The 22,240-nt window shown below is 31.0% G+C and overlaps 1 protein-coding gene across 11 annotated transcripts in view; it reads right to left on the minus strand.

The window, feature by feature from the left end:
* The window catches only part of LOC127735644 (complexin-like), a 134,949-nt gene that overhangs the window by 19,302 nt on the left and 93,407 nt on the right, over positions 1-22,240 (minus strand). For 8 of the 11 annotated variants that reach the window (XM_052245886.1, XM_052245891.1, XM_052245880.1 and 5 more), the window contains 2 exons: positions 14,731-14,839; positions 10,047-10,058 (listed from right to left, as the gene is read on the minus strand). In XM_052245886.1, coding sequence (XP_052101846.1) covers positions 10,047-10,058; positions 14,731-14,785 — 67 coding nt within the window. In that variant the 5' untranslated portion in view covers positions 14,786-14,839. The remainder of the gene's footprint in view (positions 1-10,046; positions 10,059-14,730; positions 14,840-22,240) is intronic. The other 3 variants (XM_052245887.1, XM_052245890.1, XM_052245889.1) reach the window with 1 other exon arrangement.

Here is a 22,240-nt window from a genome sequence, read left to right on the forward strand (position 1 = left end):
GCTAGCATTCTTTTGATATGATTTTGTTGTCTATTATAGAAGTACAAGGTATTATCAAATTGAGTTCTTTTTCTGGAATGATTTTTCCTTGTCATTTCTTTATTCCAATGATCAAGATGAGAAGCAGGAAGGTTGACAGATGACTTTAAATAGAATATAGAATGGAAATGGGGAATGAGTCAAAGAGACAATAAACAGACCAAAGAATAAAAAACAGCCCAAGGCCCCTAATGGGTTTTTAACACAGCGAGAAAATCCCACACCAGGAGGCTTGTTAAAAACTAGTTTATCCTGCCAATTATTCTTCTGTCTGACCAAAATTAGACACCATATTTTTGTTGAATTAAATTTGATTGCTTTTTTTTTTTTTTATCTCATTGGGAATTTAATTTTGATGGCAGATCTTTTAGAGTCTCTGTTGAATTTATTCACATTATTTTAGACTTTAGCTTTACATATTTTGACATAGTTGAAGGCCATTTGATGACCTCTGGCAGTTGTGTTTGTTCTTTTGTGTCATTTGGTTGCTGTCTCATTGACTTAAACCCACATATCATTTTATTTATACAAAAAATATGATTTTCCTCACTAAAATAAATGTACTGGTATTCATGGCATGAAATTATGATTACTGGTAATACTATATTCAATAATCTACAATATCAACCACAAAAATGTGATGAAAAATAATATTGAACAATCCATGCTTTTTCTAACAATGGAAACAACAATCACATTTTCTACCAGTATCTCAGAACAAATTTTTGTACAAATCATCAATCAAGTCAGAAATGCACTTATTTGTACATAAACTAACAAAAATAAATTTCTGATCATAACAAGCAGTTAAATGTTAGAACTCTGGGGAAACACTTCAGAACCAATATGTGAAACTCATATTTGAAATGTTTTTTTTTTCAGTTGAACTATCACCAAAAGTTGCCCACTGGAAAAGCAATCATGCCATATAAATGATACAATCTATAATACATTTCATTTTTGGATTGACAGTGCTATCAATTATTCTGCTGTTACAGCTTTTATAAAATCAGTTAAACTGGCATGTATATATCGATATAAAATTTATGTCTGAAAAGTTTCTCACGACAATATCCTAACTTAAACTAATTTCAATTTTTCTGAACAGTGTTTGCATATTCTATGGAGCCAGCTCTAATAAAAAAAATTTCATTTGCAGCTAGAGTATTTAAATTTGGCTGGTACTTGCTGCCTTATATTGTAGTCTATAGTCCATGGAAGACAGACTATAAGTGTTATACCAGTCGGGTCAGGTGAGCTTAAAGTAAGTAGGTGAAAAGATGTACCATTAAAAGATTATATGAGTAGGTTTTATTGAAATATGCCAATCTGATTATTATATATTCTATATCCTCAATCTTAGTTCCTATAATGTTAAAATGATAAAGGCCTTCCTCTCCCATACGGGCATCATGTCATATGCAAAGGTCTCTCAGATAAATAGAGAATATCATATGGCTTTTTCAATATCACACCTGTATCAACCAGAGACACCAATATAATCCCAAGAGCTCTGCTCGAGGGATTATATTGGTTGAGGGTTGATACGGTGTGTGATATTGAAAAAGCCATATCATATACACTTTATTATATACATGTACCTCAAGTACAACTAATCTCTCCGAAAATATTTTTCATGAGACGTGACGTAAAACATATTTGGTTGATAAAGCTTTTGTAACCATGCCTGATATTGATTATGTGACGTCATACAGATTAGGGGTATGATAAAGCCTTTGTAACCGTGACTGATATCAATATCATCACCAATGGTTGATACAGCATGATTGTCATCAATTGTATTACACATACAATTTACCTTTATTTACTTCTAAGTACCCGTATATAATAATTATAAATATTCAATTTATAACAGTACTTTGTAAAGCAGTCCTAATATCAAGAAAAGGTTGAAATAAAATAAATAAAAAACATCTTTTCATATTAACTAAGATTTGATGCTGTTAAAATGATAAAGGTCTTCCTCTCTCATAAGGGTATGACATCAAATGCAAAGGTCTCTCAGCATGTGTATAATTATTTAATTTATAACAGCACTATGTAAAGCAGTCATTGTCAAGAAAAAATTGAAATTAAAAAAATAAATATCAATCTTTTCATATATACTAAGACTCTGCTGGTGTTAAAATGATAAAGGTCTTCCTGTCTCATAAGGGCATGACGTCATATGCAATAGTCTTTCAGCAATATTTATAATTAATTAATTTATAAGAGCACTTCGCAAAGAAAAGGTTAAAAAAAAAAATTAAAAATCAATCTTACTATATATAAGACTTTGATGCTGTTAAAATGATGAAAGTCATTCTCTCCCATAAAGGCATTTAAGGTTATATATTTATTTTAAAATTTCTAAGAGCATTTTGTTAAGTAATTTCAATCAAATTAATTTTTAATATAGAAATTTTCATTTTCTGTGTTCAACTAGTGAAAATGTTAAAATCTGAAATAGAAAAGGATATTAACTATGTCCCCAAATTACTCTTGAATAGCAACATATGTGCCAACCATGGCATTTTCTCATTTCTGCTTGTATGGCAACATATGTGCCAACCATGGCATTTTCTCATTTCTGCTTGTATGGCAACATATGTGCCAACCATGGCATTTTCTCATTTCTGCTTGTATGGCAACATATGTGCCAACCATGGCATTTTCTCATTTCTGCTTGTATGGCAACATATGTGCCAACCATGGCCTTTTCTCATTTCTGCTTGTTTGGCAACATATGTGCCCACCATGGCATTTTCTCATTTCTGCTTGTATGGCAACATATGTGCCCACCATGGCCTTTTCTCATTTCTGCTTGTCTGGCAACATATGTGCCCACCATGGCCTTTTCTCATTTCTGCTTGTCTGGCAACATATGTGCCCACCATGGCCTTTTCTCATTCCTGCTTGTCTCAATATCAGAAAATTTCTCAAGAATGACAGAACCAATAAAGACGTAAAAAAAAATAGATGAAGTGAACAGAAAACAAACCATGCAGACATGTTCCTAGGAAGGTACTTATGTAATTACCAAGTGCTACTATTTTGGTCATGATGTGAGTCCAATATAGCTTCAGGGGGTCAAAAAAGGGTCCAATTGGTTAGATATTAAAAGATTTTCTTCTCAAGAACTACTGAACCAATTGATACCATACTTCCTAGATATGTTCCTGTGATGGTTGATTGATTGTTGCTTACATAACGTCCAGTGGCAAATATTTCATTCATGTTTAGGAGGATTCTGTGATTGTTTAACCAAATTCTCCAAATTACAAAACACATTATGATATGTCATTAGAAGACAACTGACAATATGCTCCTGACAGACACACGGGTATCGGGCAAGGTTGAACTAGTTTTTTGTTATCTCAACCCATCTCCTTTTAAGACTTAATTTTCATATTTTGGCAATATATTCTATAAACAAAAGACATTTTTTCCAAAAATATTTAATATAAAGGAAAGCCAAATTAAATTTTTTTGGGATATATAAAAAACAAAATAACATAAATAGTAACTTTACTTTAGAGAGTTGCAACCTCAGCATTAGAACATAATTTTATGAATAAAAAATTAACAGATAAAAAAAATAATTTAAATTATGTCTAAAACCAAAGCATTGGCCACTCGGGTCGGATGTAAATGAAGTAGAGGTTTGTATAATATGCCTTAATAGTAGATACAGCAAAATGTTGAAATTATACAAAACACATACATTATAACCCAAAAAGATATCATCTACTTGCTTGTTAAGGCATTTTTTTTTTAGAAAAGTTTCTACTATGTTTTGATTCAGCTAAAATACTCATATTTTATTTCTATTAATACCGGGAAAATCTCTATTGTGACCTCAAAGTCACCTTGCACAAACAAACAAATACAAATAATGGACACACAAAGAAAAATAAGAAAAGAATATAAATTGAACTGATGAACACCTCATCAAACCTCATCAACAGAAAGGTTTTGATAAACATAGATTCAGGGAAATGTAAAGGAAACATTGTTCTTTTGAATTTAATTCTGGGAAAATTTCAAGTGTTATATTGTTACATAAAGTATATCAAAGTTAATTGTTAAATCTGAAATCAAACTTTATCAAAAATACAATAAACTCATAATTCTACTGCATGTAAAGAAACAAAGCTATTCTACCAATTACCAACGAGAAAATGAGAAAAAAAATTTCAAGTTTTTTTACACAGATAAATTAAAAACTTGCTATTTTTCTTTTTTTTTTTTTTCTTTTATCAAATTTTCATGAACTGGCAACAATAGTTTGCAGACATTATTTCAACTCACCCTTTTTTTCTGTTACTATACTATTAAACAAATTCATTTGAAGATAATTTCAAAGTCTTCACAACAATTTTAAGGTAAACAAAACAAGTGTAAATAAACTTTACCACATATTGTTTTCCCTTACTTATGATAACAATCTTTGCAAAACCTTCATCTCAACTTTATATAGAAGTATAACTACGTCATATCACTCAATGGTGCTAATTTTTTTTATTTTTAGTAAGTTGATTCCTGAAAAAATCAACATAAAACTAGATTTTAGCTCCTGTATCTGCAACAAATTTGGATCTCTTCAGAGTTTTTGTTTATAAAAATTTCTGATTGAGAATATTTACCATTAACTCATTCCACCCCAAGAGATTTCTGGAAAATCAGGCATTTTCGAAAATTTGCAAACATATGCAAATTATAATTAGTAGACTCTTGATGCTGTAACTGATGCTGATCTATTAAACTATGTATTGAGATATGGGGGCGGATGGCATGGGTGGGGAGTGGGGTGGGAGGTGGTATATTTTCTGGTGGGTTTGAACCCACCCCTACTGAAAAATGGTCATTTTCAGTCTATTTTTCGATTTTGATTTATGAGTACCACTCGATAAAGAGAATTGTTGTGAAAAGAAAGATATCATACCTAGGGAAACTGTATTAGTCAGCAAAAAAATGAAAATAGCACTGTATGAGTATGTTGCTTACAAAGGGCTTTTCTGGATTTACCTTCATCGGGAAGACTCATACCCAAAATATTGAAACCCAAGGATGTATACCTTCCTAAACTTATGAAGAGTTATATGATCAAAAGGGGCCTAAAAGAATAACAAACTCAATCAAGGTCATGTTAGCCTGATGGAGTTGGAACCTTAGTACTTTTATCAATTTATCAACTGGGAATTCAATTTGCAAAAGTATGTTATAAATAATGTCAGTACACTTGGCTGATGAAACCTGACCCATTCTACTATTGTTGATATCAATTTAAAATTTTGTTTGTTACTTAATTTTGCTTCATCAATAAATTACTTATAATTCAAATTATGCTATCTCAATATATCTGGATTAAATTTGATTGGTCAGCTGGAAAAAACACAATGTGATATTGCTACAACTTATATATACAAGAACATCTACTACCAAATGAAACCAGAAGAAACCAATTTAGGAAAGTACAATAATTTTGATTTACAGCTACCATAGGTCACTGTCTGTACAGTTTGACATGGAATACAAATTTCAGTTTACTTGATTATTAAAGATACTAACCAAAAATTTAAAGTCCAATATTAAGCATATATGTTGCATAAATGGGTAAATATAGTAATGACATTAGGAAGAAAATGTGTGAATTTATTATATTTCCATAAATGATCATAAATAATCCTTGATATGATGATATTCGAAATCCAAGCCATATATAGTAAAGAAAAATCATGTGCTAAGTTGTTTTTTTTAAATGCTAAAATGAGAGTAGAAATGATACACTTAACTATTTAACTGTGTTAACAGGATCTAAGCCAAACAAAGAAATAATGTACTAATTAGGATAGCTGTGTCAAGGATCTAAACTGAGTGGACACAGTGAGGTGTCTGGTCTGCAGTACTGATTTTGAATGTAATATATGTTGAAAGTCTTTTAAACCAAGGTCTTATTAAGATTTATAAGCTTAAAACTGATCAATACTCCACATAAATGAGGTCAAGGTCACATGAATGATAGTGTTGGATACATTAAACCCTGTCATAGAGACTTGTGTACTTTACAATATTTCAAAACAACAAAGTGTATAGTAACTAAGAATCTTATGTAATCATGAAAAATTAAACAGTTATAAATGAACCATGGAACTAGGTGAAGGTCAAGTGCCCCTGTCAGACAGAATAAAAATAAGGAGATGTGGTATGCTTGCAAATGAGACAACTATCCACCAGAGTTCATATGACGAAGATATCTAATACTTATTATAGAAGCAATTATAGGTCATCATTTAAATAAGGTCAAGGCTAATGAACCTATCAGATGGACATGTACATCTTTCAATAATCCTACATACCAATTATATTTGACCTATTATTTATAGTAACTGAGAAACAGACCTAATCTAGAAAACTCAACTCTGATCAATTAACCATGAAATTTAGGCAAAGGTCAGATGAACCATATCAGTAGGACATGTACATCTTACAATACTTTTACATATCAAGGATAGTTGACAGTATACTTATACTGTTTGCCAAAACAACCTTATTATGAAAACTACATTGACCAATGAGTCAAACTCAGAGGTACTTTCAGAGGGATGTGCATTCTTTATGCCAAAAATTTATAGTAATGCCAAGTGATGACAATGCCTCACTTGGCCCTGTGTGCCATGTACAGGGCCATGTGAGCTAACAACACTTACTTTATACTAGATACTCTATGGAACATTCTGATTAAGTGTGATTGAAATTGGTCCAAAGGTTTCAGAGAAAAAGATTTTTGGAAAAGCTTACGCCAGATGGAGGTGATAATGGACACATAATGATGACAATAAATCACATGGCTCATAGAGGGTTTAAAAGAAAGGTAATTTCAAAATATTTAATTAAAATGGCTATAAAAGATCATATTGTACATGTGATGTTTGATTTTCTGAGAACATGCCACAATGCAATATCTTCAAGATCTATATGTGAGTAAGTGTTGATTAATTGCTTTAGGGCACACAGGATTCCTAGAAACTTGTCAGTAACATCTAAAACCTATTACATAATAGGCAAATAATGAAAACCTTCTTCACTTCAAACATAAAATTCAATCAGGAATATGCTATTCCATTATGCAGATTAATAAAATGATCTCATAAATTTCTTTAATGGTAGAAAGCATGACACCCTAAGTAATTTCTCAACAGGAAATGACAAATAAGTGAGCTAAAAATTTTAATACAATATGCTGCATTGACAACTCACAGGGAACACGTTAAGGTCAGAATGACCGACTTTTTGTAGGACAAATGAAAGCTTGTTAGACAATACTTGTAAGACAATTAATGTAAGCCAATACTATACAGTCTAAATTAACCATGATAAGACATATTGACCCAAGGATTTGTATTTGTATTTAGCCCTTCCAGACATTACTTCTGCCAAGTTCAGGTCATCCAGGGCTGCATGATCAGTTTCAGAAAAGAAGAAAAAAGCGATTTTCCTTAAGAGTCCAATAAAAACAGACCATGGCCAAAAAAAGAAAAAGAAAAGACAAAAACAATAAAAGAATAGAGTTCCAATGTCCCCCACATTGTAAGAGCTCTAAGGAGGCCATTTTCCATAAACTTAATATTTCCAAGGGGCATAACTCATTTAAAAAAAGTCAATCGTCTAACATTATAGAACTTGTCCGAGATATTGCTGATATTAACCCATAGTATAAGTTTTATAAAAATCTGGCAAGAATTGTACCCGTGAGAGCGCTAACGAGGCCATTTTCCATAAATTTAATATTTCCAAGGTGCATAACTCTTTTTAAAAAAGTAGATCGTCCACCATTTTAGAACTTGTAAGAGATATTGCTGATATTAACCTATAGTATAAGATTTATAAAATTTTGACAAGAATTGTACCTCTGAGAGCGCTAACAAGGCCATTTTCCATAAATTTAATATTTCCAAGGGGCATAACTCTTTTAAAAAAAGTAGACTGGCCATCATTGTATAACTTTCCAAGATATTACTGATATTGACCTAAAGTATAAGTATTATTAAAATCTGGCAAGCATTGTACCCGTGAGAGCGCTAACAAGGCCATTTTCCATGAATTTAATATTTCCAAGGGGCATAACTCTTTTAAAAAAAGTAGATCGGCCACCATTATATAACTTGTCTGAGATATTGCTGATATTAACCTATAGTGTAAGTTTTATAAAAATCTGGCAAGAATTGTACTTGATAGAGCGCTAACGAGGCCATTTTCCATAAATTTAATATTTTCAAGGGCATCATCATAACTCCTTTAAAAAAGTTGATCATCCACCATTTTAGAACTTGTCGGAGATATTGCTGATATTAACCAAAAAGTATAAGTTTTATAAAAATCTGGCAAGAATTGTCCCCGTGAGAGCACTAACAAGACCTGACGGACGGACACACGGATGGAAGGACACATGGACAAACCCAGTATTTCCATGTCCCCCGCAACACGTTACGCAGGGGACAAAAACAAAACAAAACACTAGAAAACCAAAGATTGAATAAGATGAAACCAGTAAAAAATTGTAGGTAAACTCAGGTGCTATCACCACAATATTTTTTTTGTGAAATGAAAGGTCTACCAATCACAAGCCTTTAAAGCTTGAACAAGTATTTTCTATGTGTTGACAGATCCTGTAACAACCTGGATAATGGTGAAAATTTAACAGATAATAGATATATGTCATGTCAGAGCATTGTTTTTATTTTGCCTCTAACTGATCCTAGTTAGTCCCTATATAAACATGTAAATGACCGTATGTAAAATTTTGACAATTTTTTAAGTAAATGAAGAAACAATTATGCTATTACCATTATTATATCAATTTCCAATTAAAAAACAAGTAAAAAAGTAAATGGTGATTACAATGCTTAAAACTGGATTACAAGCATGTCAACTACAAAAAGATCACTACAATCTGTGTCAAATCAAAGGGCTAAAAATGTTGTGTTGTAACTCATGCACTATGTTATCCATGTGGTGAAAATAATACATCAGAAAAAAAAAACACCAAAGGGTTAAAAAAACATTGGGAATCAAAATTGAAAAATAAACAACTAGCCTAAACTGTTTTAGGTTGTTTTTTTGGGGTTTTTGTTTAATTTTTTTTATAATTCAAACCGTAAAAATTCATTTCGTTGAATTTTTTACTTGATATGCACAGTATTGGGAATTGGTTGGAAATTATTATAGATTAATGGGAATAGTCAGACAGCATGCTCCAATTTCAATTTTGGTTACAACTGAAAATGGGAACAACAATAATTATGCACCAAATTTTTATAAAAAAACACCAGAAATAAAGATTTTTCTCTATCTTAAGCTTACTATCATGCTAACACGTCTTGAATTACTATAACTTACCAGTTGCTAATTATTATTCTTGATCACAAATGACATTGCAGCAAATAAGAAACATAAAAAAAATAACAATTTCATTACATAATGAAAAACAATAATGTGGTGCGGAAGTATAAAAAATTCAGTAAAAAGTAAGGTTAAATTTTGTTACTTTGATGCATTTCATAATCATTCACCAACAAATCAATCCTATAAATAGTTATTAAAAGGAGGTATGGGGACCAGTCAATGAGTCAGCATCTCCAGTGTAATAGAAAAAATAATTGTCACATCTCTATAATCATGATACTGTAATTAAAATCAGTTTTAAATATTAATTTAAACAATATATCTAACAATACTTATTTCTGTAATTTCAATTTGTTAAAGCTTACTATTTCCTCCCATTTTCTCTCATCTAATAAAACATTATGTACATTTTAACCTGAATAAGGTGGATTTGATAATCCTTAACTCTATACATTGGATATTTGAAAGATCACATATCTAATCCTTAACTCTATCCATTGAATATATCTTTACAAAGAAGACCCTGCATAAAGTTCATTAGTTTTGCCTTATATAATGATCATACATTTTATCACTAATTCAATTATTATATACGAACTTACCGCCTGTTGCAGCTGCATTGTTTGAATAAATTAAATTTTCATAATTATATTAAATTTTAAAATTTAGAGCTCGAACACAATCAATTTATGGTGAAAATTTTAAGAAAATAAAATATATATGTGTATACATGATAAATATTAAGTTTATACACCCAATCTATTCAAGTTTCTTCCTGATACCTTATTTAACAGTAACACAAAAAGTATGGACATACTAATTTTTTTCATCCGCATTTTCCCTATATCACTATTGCCAGTCTTAAATCCAACATGTACACTGTTTAATCAATTATGACACAAGATATTTGATATGTCACATATGGCAATTGAAAAATAGAAATTGTTATAAAACCTGGATTTCAATTAGTGACCTATTTGCTCTCTTTGTTGATCTATCTAAAAAATATTATAAATAAAACTTTATAGTTTTGGTATGAACAATGAATGAAGTGGTTTTCTGGATTGTCCTTTATCTGGAATGCTCAACCCCAATGATGGAGTTGGTATATATTTACTAAACAAGAATGTGTCCATAGTACACGGATGCTCCACTTGCACTATCATTTTCTATGTTCAGTGGACCGTGAAATTCGGGTCAAAACTCTAATCTGGCATTAAAATTAGAAAGATCATATCATAGGATACAAGTGTACTAAGTTTTAAGTTGATTGGACTTCAACTTCATCAAAAACTACCTTGACCAAAAACTTTAACCTAAAGCGGGACAGACAGACGGATGGATGGACGAATGAACGAATGGAGGCACTGACTGAAAAAAATAGACCTTTTCCAACAAAAGTTTACACATTGAAAAAAGTATGTTGAAAATCTGAGGTCAACAAGCAATTAGTCAGGTAAAAAGAACACATTTACATAATGACAAATATTTACTATGAGTCACTGAACAATGTAAATCAAAATAATGTCAAGTCAGGTTGTGTCTGTAAGACAGCCATTTGAATATCTGAAAATATAAACTCAGGTTTCTCAAAGTATAATTTAGTCACAGCTCCAGGGTTCCAAAGGATTTACTTAGGCTGTGAAAATGATTACATGTATGAAAAGGTTAATCATGATTAAAGTATGAAATGTTTAATCATGATTACATGTATGAAAAGTTTAATCATGATTAGAGTATGAAATGTTTAATTATGATTACATGTATGAAAAGGTAAATCATGATTACATATATGAAAAGGTTAATCATGATTAAAGTATGAAAGGTTTAATCATGATTACATGTATGAAAAGTTTAATCATGAATAAAGTATGAAATGTTTAATCATGATTACATGTATGAAAAGGTTAATCATGATTAAATAATGAAATGTTTAATGATGATTACATGTATGAAAAGTTTAATCATGGTTACACATATGAAATGTTTACTCAACATTAATGCTTTAGTGTAGGCTGTGATCTGGATAACACATTTTAACAAGACAGCCTAGTAAGTAATTGCAGTCAAGGTGATCATAATAAAAAGAAATTCAGTGGCCGATCCAGAACTTTTTATAAGGGGCCCACTGACTGCTAGAAGAGGGGGGACGCTACAGTCATGCTTCAGTGATTTCCTAAAGCCCCCCACCCTGGATTCGCCAATGAAATTAACAACCATGACACATGTAAGCTACAATTATTCACACCTCACCAAAATTAGAAACATATCTATAAATTTTGGTGCATGTTTATTGAGAGAAAAAAAGAGAGAAAACAAGTGAAGAGAAAAATGTAAATGGAACATGTTTACAATAAAAATGATCAATGTTACTGGTTAATAACATTTGTTGTAGCATGTTCTTGTCTTTGACAGGTAAAATTGATTTGTTTTTTGTGTAAGATTTCCCCTGGAACTTGACATGTGTTAATAAGAAGGTAAGAAAATAAGGAAAACAATTTACTGATAAAATAAGAAGGACTATTGGATCTAATAGGATGTATTTTACCTTATGGGGAACAAGTAAGAAGTTCTTTCAGTGCATTATAAATTAAGTTAGAAGAAAATCAAAGTCTACATTCAAAAATGTTTTGCATACAACAGAAACAAGATGTTCTGGTCAGGTGAGCTAAAAAGACAATGAAAGTCAGAAAATTCTGTCATAATCTATTCAGCCAATTCCAGGCAATACAAAAGATCAACATGAGATACACCTTTCATAGAAAACAGATAAAGTTGGACAATATGAAACAGGTCTTTTGGGAATAGTCAACTTTATTCAAAATGGACAGCAATATCCTAACTTTGTCATTTAATCATACAGAACCAATTAACTGGCCATGGCAATGTGAATCACAAATAGGTTCAGTCATTATAATCAGGCGTCATGTATCTGAATGGCTGGTTTCGTCTCTATTCATCATGGGATAAGTGAACTTGCAAGCCTCAAACTTCTCATTAATTATGCTTTATATATGGAATTTCAGTGTAATATGGCTTTGACAAAATTTTAAACATTAGGCCCATTGTATCTAAAAAAGCATTGCATTCCATTTATTTAGTACAACAGTCGTAATCAGGATAACACAATCTATTGATCTTACTATTATACAATTAACTTGCAGCATCAGGAAAGGTTTGTTAAAGAACGCAGAAAATCTGTACATTCAAGCCATTGCAAACATTCATTCAAAATTGTAAATGCACGGACAATCAAGATATAAAATATCTTTCACATGCTGAAGGAAAAATAAAAATAAATTTTTTTCACTGTATGCATGAAACACTATGAATAATGAGCTTGAAGCATGAAAACATGTGAAATTAAAATTGCAAATACATTGCACCAAAATAATTCTTAACCACGAACCCTCACAGAAGATGACACAAAACTTGTATACATGATTGTTTAATGTGAAAATAATATGGGGTGGATGCAAATAAGCTAAAAAACAATAATAGGATATTATTAATATACTAAAAGGTTTTCATTGTTGTTTTTCGTTTTGATAGATGCCTGAAATGTCCTCAACAATATTATAGCTTAACAGCTCACATCTTATTGCAAGATCCTAATGTAACTAAGAACTACGTAATCATGTAATTCATGGATAAATATGTCTTTGAATAATAGGAATAAGATAGATTTGGCAACCACCTAACAACACAAATAACCAAAAAAATATGCAAGAAAAATAAAAAAAAAAAATACATGAAGTTTTCCTGTAAGATCTAGCATTCATTGCCTACAAATGACCTCATCCCTAAATTAACAATAAACAAAAACAAATAAGAAAATCACCAGGCATTACAAAGATAGCTGAAATGCATCATAAATTTCTTCAAAGACATTAAAATTATCATATATAGTGTTGGTCAATACAATTTCCAATAACCATTGTACAAAAATCATTCCATAGATGGAAGAACTCTTATTTAATTAATAATTTGTTTAGTAGTACTTCAAATATGTCATTTGTAGAAAATCTGTGGTTATAACCAAGAGGGGAATAGATCATATGTAAATGTTATAACTATGCACAAACTGTGTTGTTCTATACTGTAGAAACTCTGTGGTTATAACAAAGAGGGGAATAGATCAAATGTAAATGTTATAACTATGCACAAACTGTGTTGTTCTATACTGTAGAAACTCTGTGGTTATAACAAAGAGGGGAATAGATCAAATGTAAATGTTATAACTATGCACAAACTGTGTTGTTCTATACTGTAGAAACTCTGTGGTTATAACTAAGAGGGGAATAGATCAAATGTAAATGTTATACCTATACACAAACTGTGTTGTTCTATACTGTGGAAACTCTATGGTTATAACCAAGAGGGGAATAGATCATATGTAAATGTTTTAACTATGCACAAACTGTGTTGTTCTATACTGTAGAAACTCTGTGGTTATAACCAAGAGGGGAATAGATCATATTTAAATGTTTTTTAACTATGCACAAACTGTGTTGTTCTATACTGTAGAAACTCTGTGGTTATAACCAAGAGGGGAATAGATCATATTTAAATGTTATAACTATGCACACACTGTGTTGTTCTATACTGTTGAAACTCTGTGGTTATAACCAAGAGGGGAATAGATCATATTTAAATGTTATAACTATGCACACACTGTGTTGTTCTATACTGTTGAAACTCTGTGGTTATAACCAAGAGGGGAATAGATCATAAGTAAATGTTATAACTATGCACAAACTGTGTTGTTCTATACTGTAGAAACTCTGTGGTTATAACAAAGAGGGGAATAGATCATATGTAAATGTTATAACTATGCATAAACTGTGTTGTTCTATACTGTGGAAACTCTGTGGTTATAACCAAGAGGGGAATAGATCATATGTAAATGTTATAACTATGCACAAACTGTGTTGTTCTATACTGTAGAAACTCTGTGGTTATAACCAAGAGGGGAATAGATCATAAGTAAATGTTTTAACTATGCACAAACTGAGTTTTCCTTTACTCTGGATTCATTTATTTTCAAGGATACCAATTTTTTGTGGAATGAGGAAAAATTGTATTTTCTAGGATATTACATTATATGGTTTTGCCAAAGGCTGCATACAAGCCTTAAGAAAATTAATACTACATAGAACATTGAAATTTGTGGTTCACCTTTATCCATAAAAATTGGTATCTAACGAATAATAATGAATCTACAGTACGTCACATTAGTAAGAAAACTGTTGTTGCTAATTGCCTATAAGAAGAGTAAGATTTTACCTTTAACAGATTTCAGTTGATTGCCAACCATCTGCTTGGCAATAAAAGCTGCCATGTTTCCTGGATTTGATGGTCAACAGTGGATATATTCTGCTTTACATATCAATATCTGAAAATAAATATAAAACATTATTTCACAGAAATATTGCTAAGAGTTAAAAACTTCAAAAGTTATTTAGGCTTTGACAATTATCACATGTGTTTCTCCATTTTGAACTAAAATGTCCCATCTTTACTGCTAGATATCCCCAATATCTTTTCAGGACAGCACAGGACATTATGTTTTCTGGTTTGAAAATCTGTCTGTCTGTCTGGTCTCTGATTAAAGTTTACCATGAAGTTGTGGTCATATAACTTGAAACTTAGTACACATGTTCATTTTGATGTGATTCTTTCAAAAACAAAAAAATAAGGTTTTGTGATATTGCAAGTGGGCATGGTGCCTTAAGGACACATATACTTTTATGTTATATTCTAAACACTGGTTTACAAAGCAATCACAACTTATTCACATATTAAAGGGAAATCACACTATTGTTTATACGCATCGCTCTCGGCGCCACTATAGTGTCGTGACCGTATTATGACGTCGCCGTTTCGAGTCCGTCGTAAAGGTTGCTAATTTCTAAAATGGCGGCCCGCTCAAAGGGACGTTCACTAAATCAAGAGGAAGCAAATGACGTTTTGATTTAAGTGCAAAAAATGAAAATGCTACTCGAAACGGACAAAATGTATGGCAAAAAAAATAGCCGAAAGTGGTCTTGATATGGTCTTGAATTACCTTACATTTGGGTTTAATTCAAATGAGTTACTCTCTTTAAATAAAGATATTATTATTATTATTATTATTATTATTATTGAGTTAGTATTTACATACAATACCATTTATACAATTATTTTTCTTAAAGGTTTATTAATTTCACCGAAAAATATTGTTAGATATGAGAAATATCAACATTTTTTGTTGATCTGGTCTTTATTATTTGTAGCGAAATCCGTCAGCTCAACTTTTTTTTGTAAAAAACCTTTTTTTATTTACTGGAAAGTTTATATTTTCTTATATTAACATATTTATTGATCTCGCAGATTTCTTAGCTTCACGAAGAAAAAAAATATTTAAAAACAAAAGAGATATTTATAACACTTTTTGTCGATCATTTCAGTATAATCAAAGCGTTCATAGGCGAATGTGAAATCCGTCCGGTCAACTTTTTTTTTAGAAAAACATTTTGTTTTACTATGAAGTTTAAATGTTCATGTAAGATAACTATTAATATCGCAGATTTCTTAGTTGTATGAAAAAATATTGTAAAACAAAAGAGATATTACTAGTAACACTTTTTGTCGATCAGTTCAATATTGTAAAGCGTACATCAGTGAGTGTGAAATCCGTCCGGTCAACTTTTTTTTGTTAAATATTCATAAAATATAGTCTAATATTTCTAAGGTCTTCAAATATTAAAATAATCTATCAAATAACAAAAAAGTTCTGACTATTTATATCTCATCCGGTCAATACGGGCAATTGTCCTGTCATTAGTGTAACCCAACTGTTGGCAGCGTATCGTCGCGATGCGGTATGTGGGAATATACTGGAAAAAATAACAATATACCAAGAGTAACAGCATGTAAGCATACAGCTTCCGGAATTTGTAGTTTTCTGTCCAACAGAGGGATGTAAATAAGAACAATCAGTTTCGATGTTCCTTTGGTGTCAAACGCCTCTCTCTCTCTCTCTCTCTCTCTCTCTCTCTCTGTTTCTTTTTTTTTCTCTCTCTCTCTCTCTCTCTCTCTCTCTCTCTCTCTCTCTCTCTCTCTCTCTCTCTCTCTCTCTCTCTCTCTGTTTCTTTTTTTTTGGGACTCTCTCTCTCTCTCTCTCTCTCTCTCTCTCTCTCTCTCTCTCTCTCTCTCTCTCTCTCTCTCTCTGTTTCTTTTTTTTTGGGAAGGGGGGTATGGGGGCACAAACACATGAACACGAGTGATTCGTAGAGTAATCATATTTGTTGAAATATCAAACGTTATATAAGAATAACGCCATTTAAACATCACTGTAAAAGAAGCATACAAAATTTTACATCGGTTGCTGTCTGTCGAAATCAAAGAAAATTTAGCACCGTATTATATAGTACATTATACTCAATCTTCCTTTAATGCTTTGTACAGGCTTACATAATTTGGGCACAAAAAAAAATCATATTTTGTAGTATTTCTTCAAACTGTCAATTATAGCGAACTGTACGACCAGCAAGTTAAAAAATAAGGCCGCTAGACGTCAGAGCAATCTGGGAATATCAAACACTATGCCTAGTTATTTTTGTACTATTGATGACCGTACTGCCTACAACAACAACAACAACAAAAAATCCACACTGTATATTTGGCTTTACAAGACTCCAACAAGAGAAATATTTAATACACACACATGTATTTATGTAGAGTAACATGTCTTTCAGAGTGCTAATCTGTAACCATCACATTTAGGTCCGTCTTGTGAAAGAGTATTCATCTCATATAGAAAAAAAATTTGTGCTGATATTCATGTAATATTTGCCACTGAAAGTTTTGCAAAAATCAAGAAAAAAACGAAAACAAAAACAAAACAAAAACTAGTAGTTCAGATGTTGGTTCGTGTTCAGATCACTCAATGTGATCACTTGCATGTCAACAAACAGTGATATAGGGAGATTGTCAGATTCCGATCATGACTGTAAAGGACAACCATTTGTTTAATACAGAGGTAGCTGATTTACTCTTGATACCTTGGTTCTTTAAAAAAAATGGCCAACATGATAAAGCAGAGTGCTGAAAGTGGCACACACAATCAATCAGTTATTTTCCAATTACCTATCATTAATCAGTTTTGGCAAAAAAAAGTATATAGGCTATACCATACTGAAACATAAATGTGATAAAAGAATATACAATTCAAGAAAGAGAGGTGCACCAACAGAAATTAGAAACTGCAATCTTTCTTTTAATTTCATCGGATCTCAGATCTCAAAATTTTAACTCTTACCAGAATTTATTCTATCTTACAGTATAACTCTGAAGTTTCTAAGTGGAACTCGAGCATTAACTAGAACTCTTACTAGAATTAACATTCGAACAAAAAATAAAACTGGAACTTTAACTCTAAATTTAGCTGGAACTCGAACTCTTATTCTACATCAAAGGTTATCCACACTCTCATTTGTCATCTGATAAAAAAATTCGTAAGGGTTCCACGGAACCCAATGTCTCGCCTACTTTTGCTGTTAATCGCAGGCTCAACAAAAATGAGAAATAAAATCAATAAAAATATTCCTCTCGATACTATCTTTTGATTGTAAGAAGCTTCTGTCCAAGTTTGGTATAAATCTAGGATAGTTTATGGATCTAATAAATGTTTTAAAAACTTTAACTGCATACTGCATGTAATGTTGACTGGAAGAAAAAGTAAGTCCATTTATAAGTAAAATACGGATAAACAGGTACAAAATTTTGACAAAATTTCCTTCGAGATACAAGCTTTTGATCATAAGCAAGCTTCTGTCCAAGTTTGGTACATATCCAGGATAGTTTAAGAAAGTTATTGAAATCTTAAAAACTTTAACCACAGAGTGAATGTATTGTTTCCTAGCAGAAAAACTAAGTTAATTTATAAGTAAAATACGGAAAAAATAGATTTTATTTTTACAAAATTTATTTCTGGATACTATCTTGTGATTATAAACAAGCTTCTGTCCAAGTTTGGCAGAAATCCAGGATAGTTTAAGAAATTTATTAAAACTTCAAAAACTTTAACCACAGAGTGAATATTTGTGGACGCCGCCGCCGCCGACGACGACGCCGACGACGGAATGTAGGATCGCTGTCTCGCTTTTTCGACTAAAGTCGAAGGCTCGACAAAAAAATAGAGTTAGATAAAATATATCGACATGTCCACAGAAACACGGATAGATGTAGCAGAACAAGAAAAAAAACTAGATCCGTTTATTACAAATTAAAAGATTTTTTTAAATACATCAACTGGGAACATTATATGTTCCTGATATCAATATGGCGATGTGTATTTTATTGTCAATTAACTCTAAATTATCAGATGCATTGTATTTCTCATAACATACCAACGTTGAGCGATTAATCGAACGGTAATAGAATATACGTAATACATGTACATAAAGTTTTAATACACAGGCGATGAACATTGAACATATTATGTACAATGAACATGAAACGATGTATGAAAAAATGGGTGCGGGATGATAGAACTCAGAAAAAAAATTGGTTTCCACAGTTCGAATAAATTATGAAGCGTTGTGTAATTACGGAACCAATTTTAAATTCCTACGGAAAATAGGTTTCTTTTAAAGTGCTGAGTTTGTGGCATTTTTAACACGGCATTTCAGGTTTTATCTTCCCGGTGCGAATGGACAAGCTAGTGAAATTATGGTAACGAAATTATTCTGCCTGCAGTCTAAAAGGAACGTGTTACTTTTCAGCCCGGATACCCTCAGTCTTCCGAGGTAGAAGATTCTTTATCTGGAAGCCGAAAATTATTTCTATAATACGGCATGAGGCAAACATTCGTTTTCCCCATACAACAAATGCAATTAAAAAAATGAGATGACTTCAACTTTGACAATTACTTTATAATAAACTGTTATTGTATCTATGTTTAACGATTCGATAGATTGATAAAGATATCAATGAATAATCAAAATACCTTAAAAAATGTTCAAAAATGATATTATATTTTGTAGTGAAAAGGTTTAATTCAACCCAAGAGTTGCAAGAAATGCTGTTATGCCAGCAACGTCGTTCTATAACGTTAAAAGGTTATAGTTCCCGCCAAAATTCAATAATAAAGATTATTTCCGTTTTAGCGGATTTAAAACATCGGTGACCCCCCTTTTTTATTTATGCTTTTAAAATCTTCCCTGAAGCTGCAACTTTTGCAGAAGTTTGAAGGGAAAAACATTAGTAGATTTTTTTTATTTCAAGAAAAATCTATTATAAGTAGCAATTAAAAATGGCGGGAAATGTTCAAATGTCTTCAAAAATAAGGACACCGAGACAAATAAATGTTCATAAGGTACAAGTTACATTTGACTGTTTTTGTTATTCCAGTTAAACATAGTTTTTCAATAAGTTTGTCTTTTTTTAACAATTTAGAGCGGTCTTTCTATATTTCGTTATAACGCGATTCTTTAAGTTTTGATGACGTCATATCTCGAAAACAACATCGGTGACCCCAATTTTTTTTCCGCCTAAAATATCTTAATAAGTATGATCTGTCTACATGCAAAATATCAATGAGTTATTATTAGTAGTATAAATAGTGTGATTTCCCTTTAAAGCTCTTCTTCAATAGTTTTTTAGCAAAATTTGGGTGTGTTTGTTTGCCAAGTTTGTTAGGAAGTCTGCCTTACATAATATGTCAAATCAGCATTCTCTATAAAGACTATAAAAACTCCATCTTTATACTATCATTAGTTTAAACAATATTGTATATTTCAAAAGAGCACAAATTACAATCATACAATAGAAATACAGGGATTTGGAAACAAGAAGAACTTATATAAATCTGTCTCCCATATCATAGCAATTGTTCGAACATGTCAGTTTTAATTAAAAATGATTGAGCAAAATTTGTTATAAACTTGAAAGGCTTACTAATCGAAATTCTTTTGGTATAAATAAAATCCTCTGAGGATGAAAAAGAAAGTTAAATTTGGGTAACTATATTCAATACTGAATACTGAATAGAAATTTTGTTCAGCCCATAAATCTGTTCATTTAACGTTATGTCAAATAAAAATGCAATGACATGTCAAAAAATATACTGTAAATTCAGAAATTAATGCATGCGTTTATTATTGCTAATCCTTGACCTCTGACAAAAATGCAAAATCTAATTGATACGTTTGCTAGAATGTTATGAAGGGAAATCACTATTGAAATTATTAATGCAATTTTTTTTTATTGCAAAACCTGATACTGTCACATTTTTTGCTTTAATAAAAACATCACAATAATTTCTGAATTTACAGTAACAAAAAGTAAAATAGCTGAAGTTATATTTTAACAGAAGCAATACTTTTACTCATCTATGATTAAGATGTGTGTATGCTTAAGATCTTAGCGAGGTGTCATTCATATTTTACAGTATATTACTTCATACAGAAATTAAAATAAAAACAAAACAGGAAAGAATATGGTTACAATAACTTGTTGATGTTCAGAACTACCAGTATATATACTACAATGAAATTCACATATGAAACATACATATGCATAATAAAATGTATACAAATAATAAAAATAAAAGTAAGAAGATGTGGTACAATTGCCAATGAGACAACTCTCCACCATAGACCAAATGACATAGAAGTTAACAACTATAGGTCACTGTACGGCCTTCAACAATAAGCAAAACCCATACCGCACAGTCAGCTATAAAAGGTCCTGAAATGACAAATGTAAAACAATTCAAACCCTTGAAATGGGAAAAGGAAAACTAACGGCCTGATAAGCATACTTACTATATTAAAAACCTGATGAAACTGATCAATTTAATACAAACAAACCAATAAATGACAGGTGTAATATTGGAGAATGTCAATCAATTTTCCAATCAAATAAGTCAATAAGCAATTAATATTTTATTCATAGATAATAACAGATATCTATTCAAATATTAATGACCTATTATACTGATAAAATGTATCAATAAGTTCTAAGGCTCACTATTACCAATTCTCATTAAAGGGATTAACTCCCTTCTGTTGACTTCCTCTTTACAACTAAATCATGCTATATTACTATCAAGTCACATCATATACAGTGTACATAAACAAAATATTTTGCATAATTTAAAATTTTGAAATAAGGTCCACCAAATTGAAAATATACATACAAATATACAACTCTAGGGGAGAGAGGATGTGTATATTTTTTTTGAAGAATATCACGTCAAATGTACTGATAAACTGTTGACAAAGAGATATAAGAGAAAAACAGTCGTCAAGAGTTTTGATGAAATGAGGCTGTTTTGATGCAGGAAAGCAATTCATGAGGCTGTTTTGATGCAGGAAAGCAATTCATTTGTAAGTCTTTTTCATTGAAATGAAGAAAATCATCTGATGTCATCCTATCATTATGTTTTTAACAGTACAGAACATTTTTGTTTGATTCCAAAAATATAAATATATATATATATATATATATATAAGGGGAGGTAACTCATATAGTTTAATTTTATAAACAGTGTATTTTTTTTCTTTTGTTTTTCAGCAAGAAAAAAGTATGCTGGCCCCTTTTTTGTTTTGATATTCTAGAAGTATTTGATAAGAGATATCATATTTTATTACAGAATTCAGTCATTTAGTTTTCTTTCTATTCACATAATAATACTTTGTATATATATGTCCTTATAAAATATGTCAATTTAATATAAAAACTTGAAAACAAGTTTGGTGACCTACTATTTTTTATCATATTTTAAAAAAATAGCACAATATAAAGTACA

The sequence above is a fragment of the Mytilus californianus genome, unplaced genomic scaffold, assembly GCF_021869535.1.
Source record: "Mytilus californianus isolate M0D057914Y unplaced genomic scaffold, xbMytCali1.0.p SCAF_3, whole genome shotgun sequence".
NCBI classification, from domain to species: domain Eukaryota; kingdom Metazoa; phylum Mollusca; class Bivalvia; order Mytilida; family Mytilidae; genus Mytilus; species Mytilus californianus.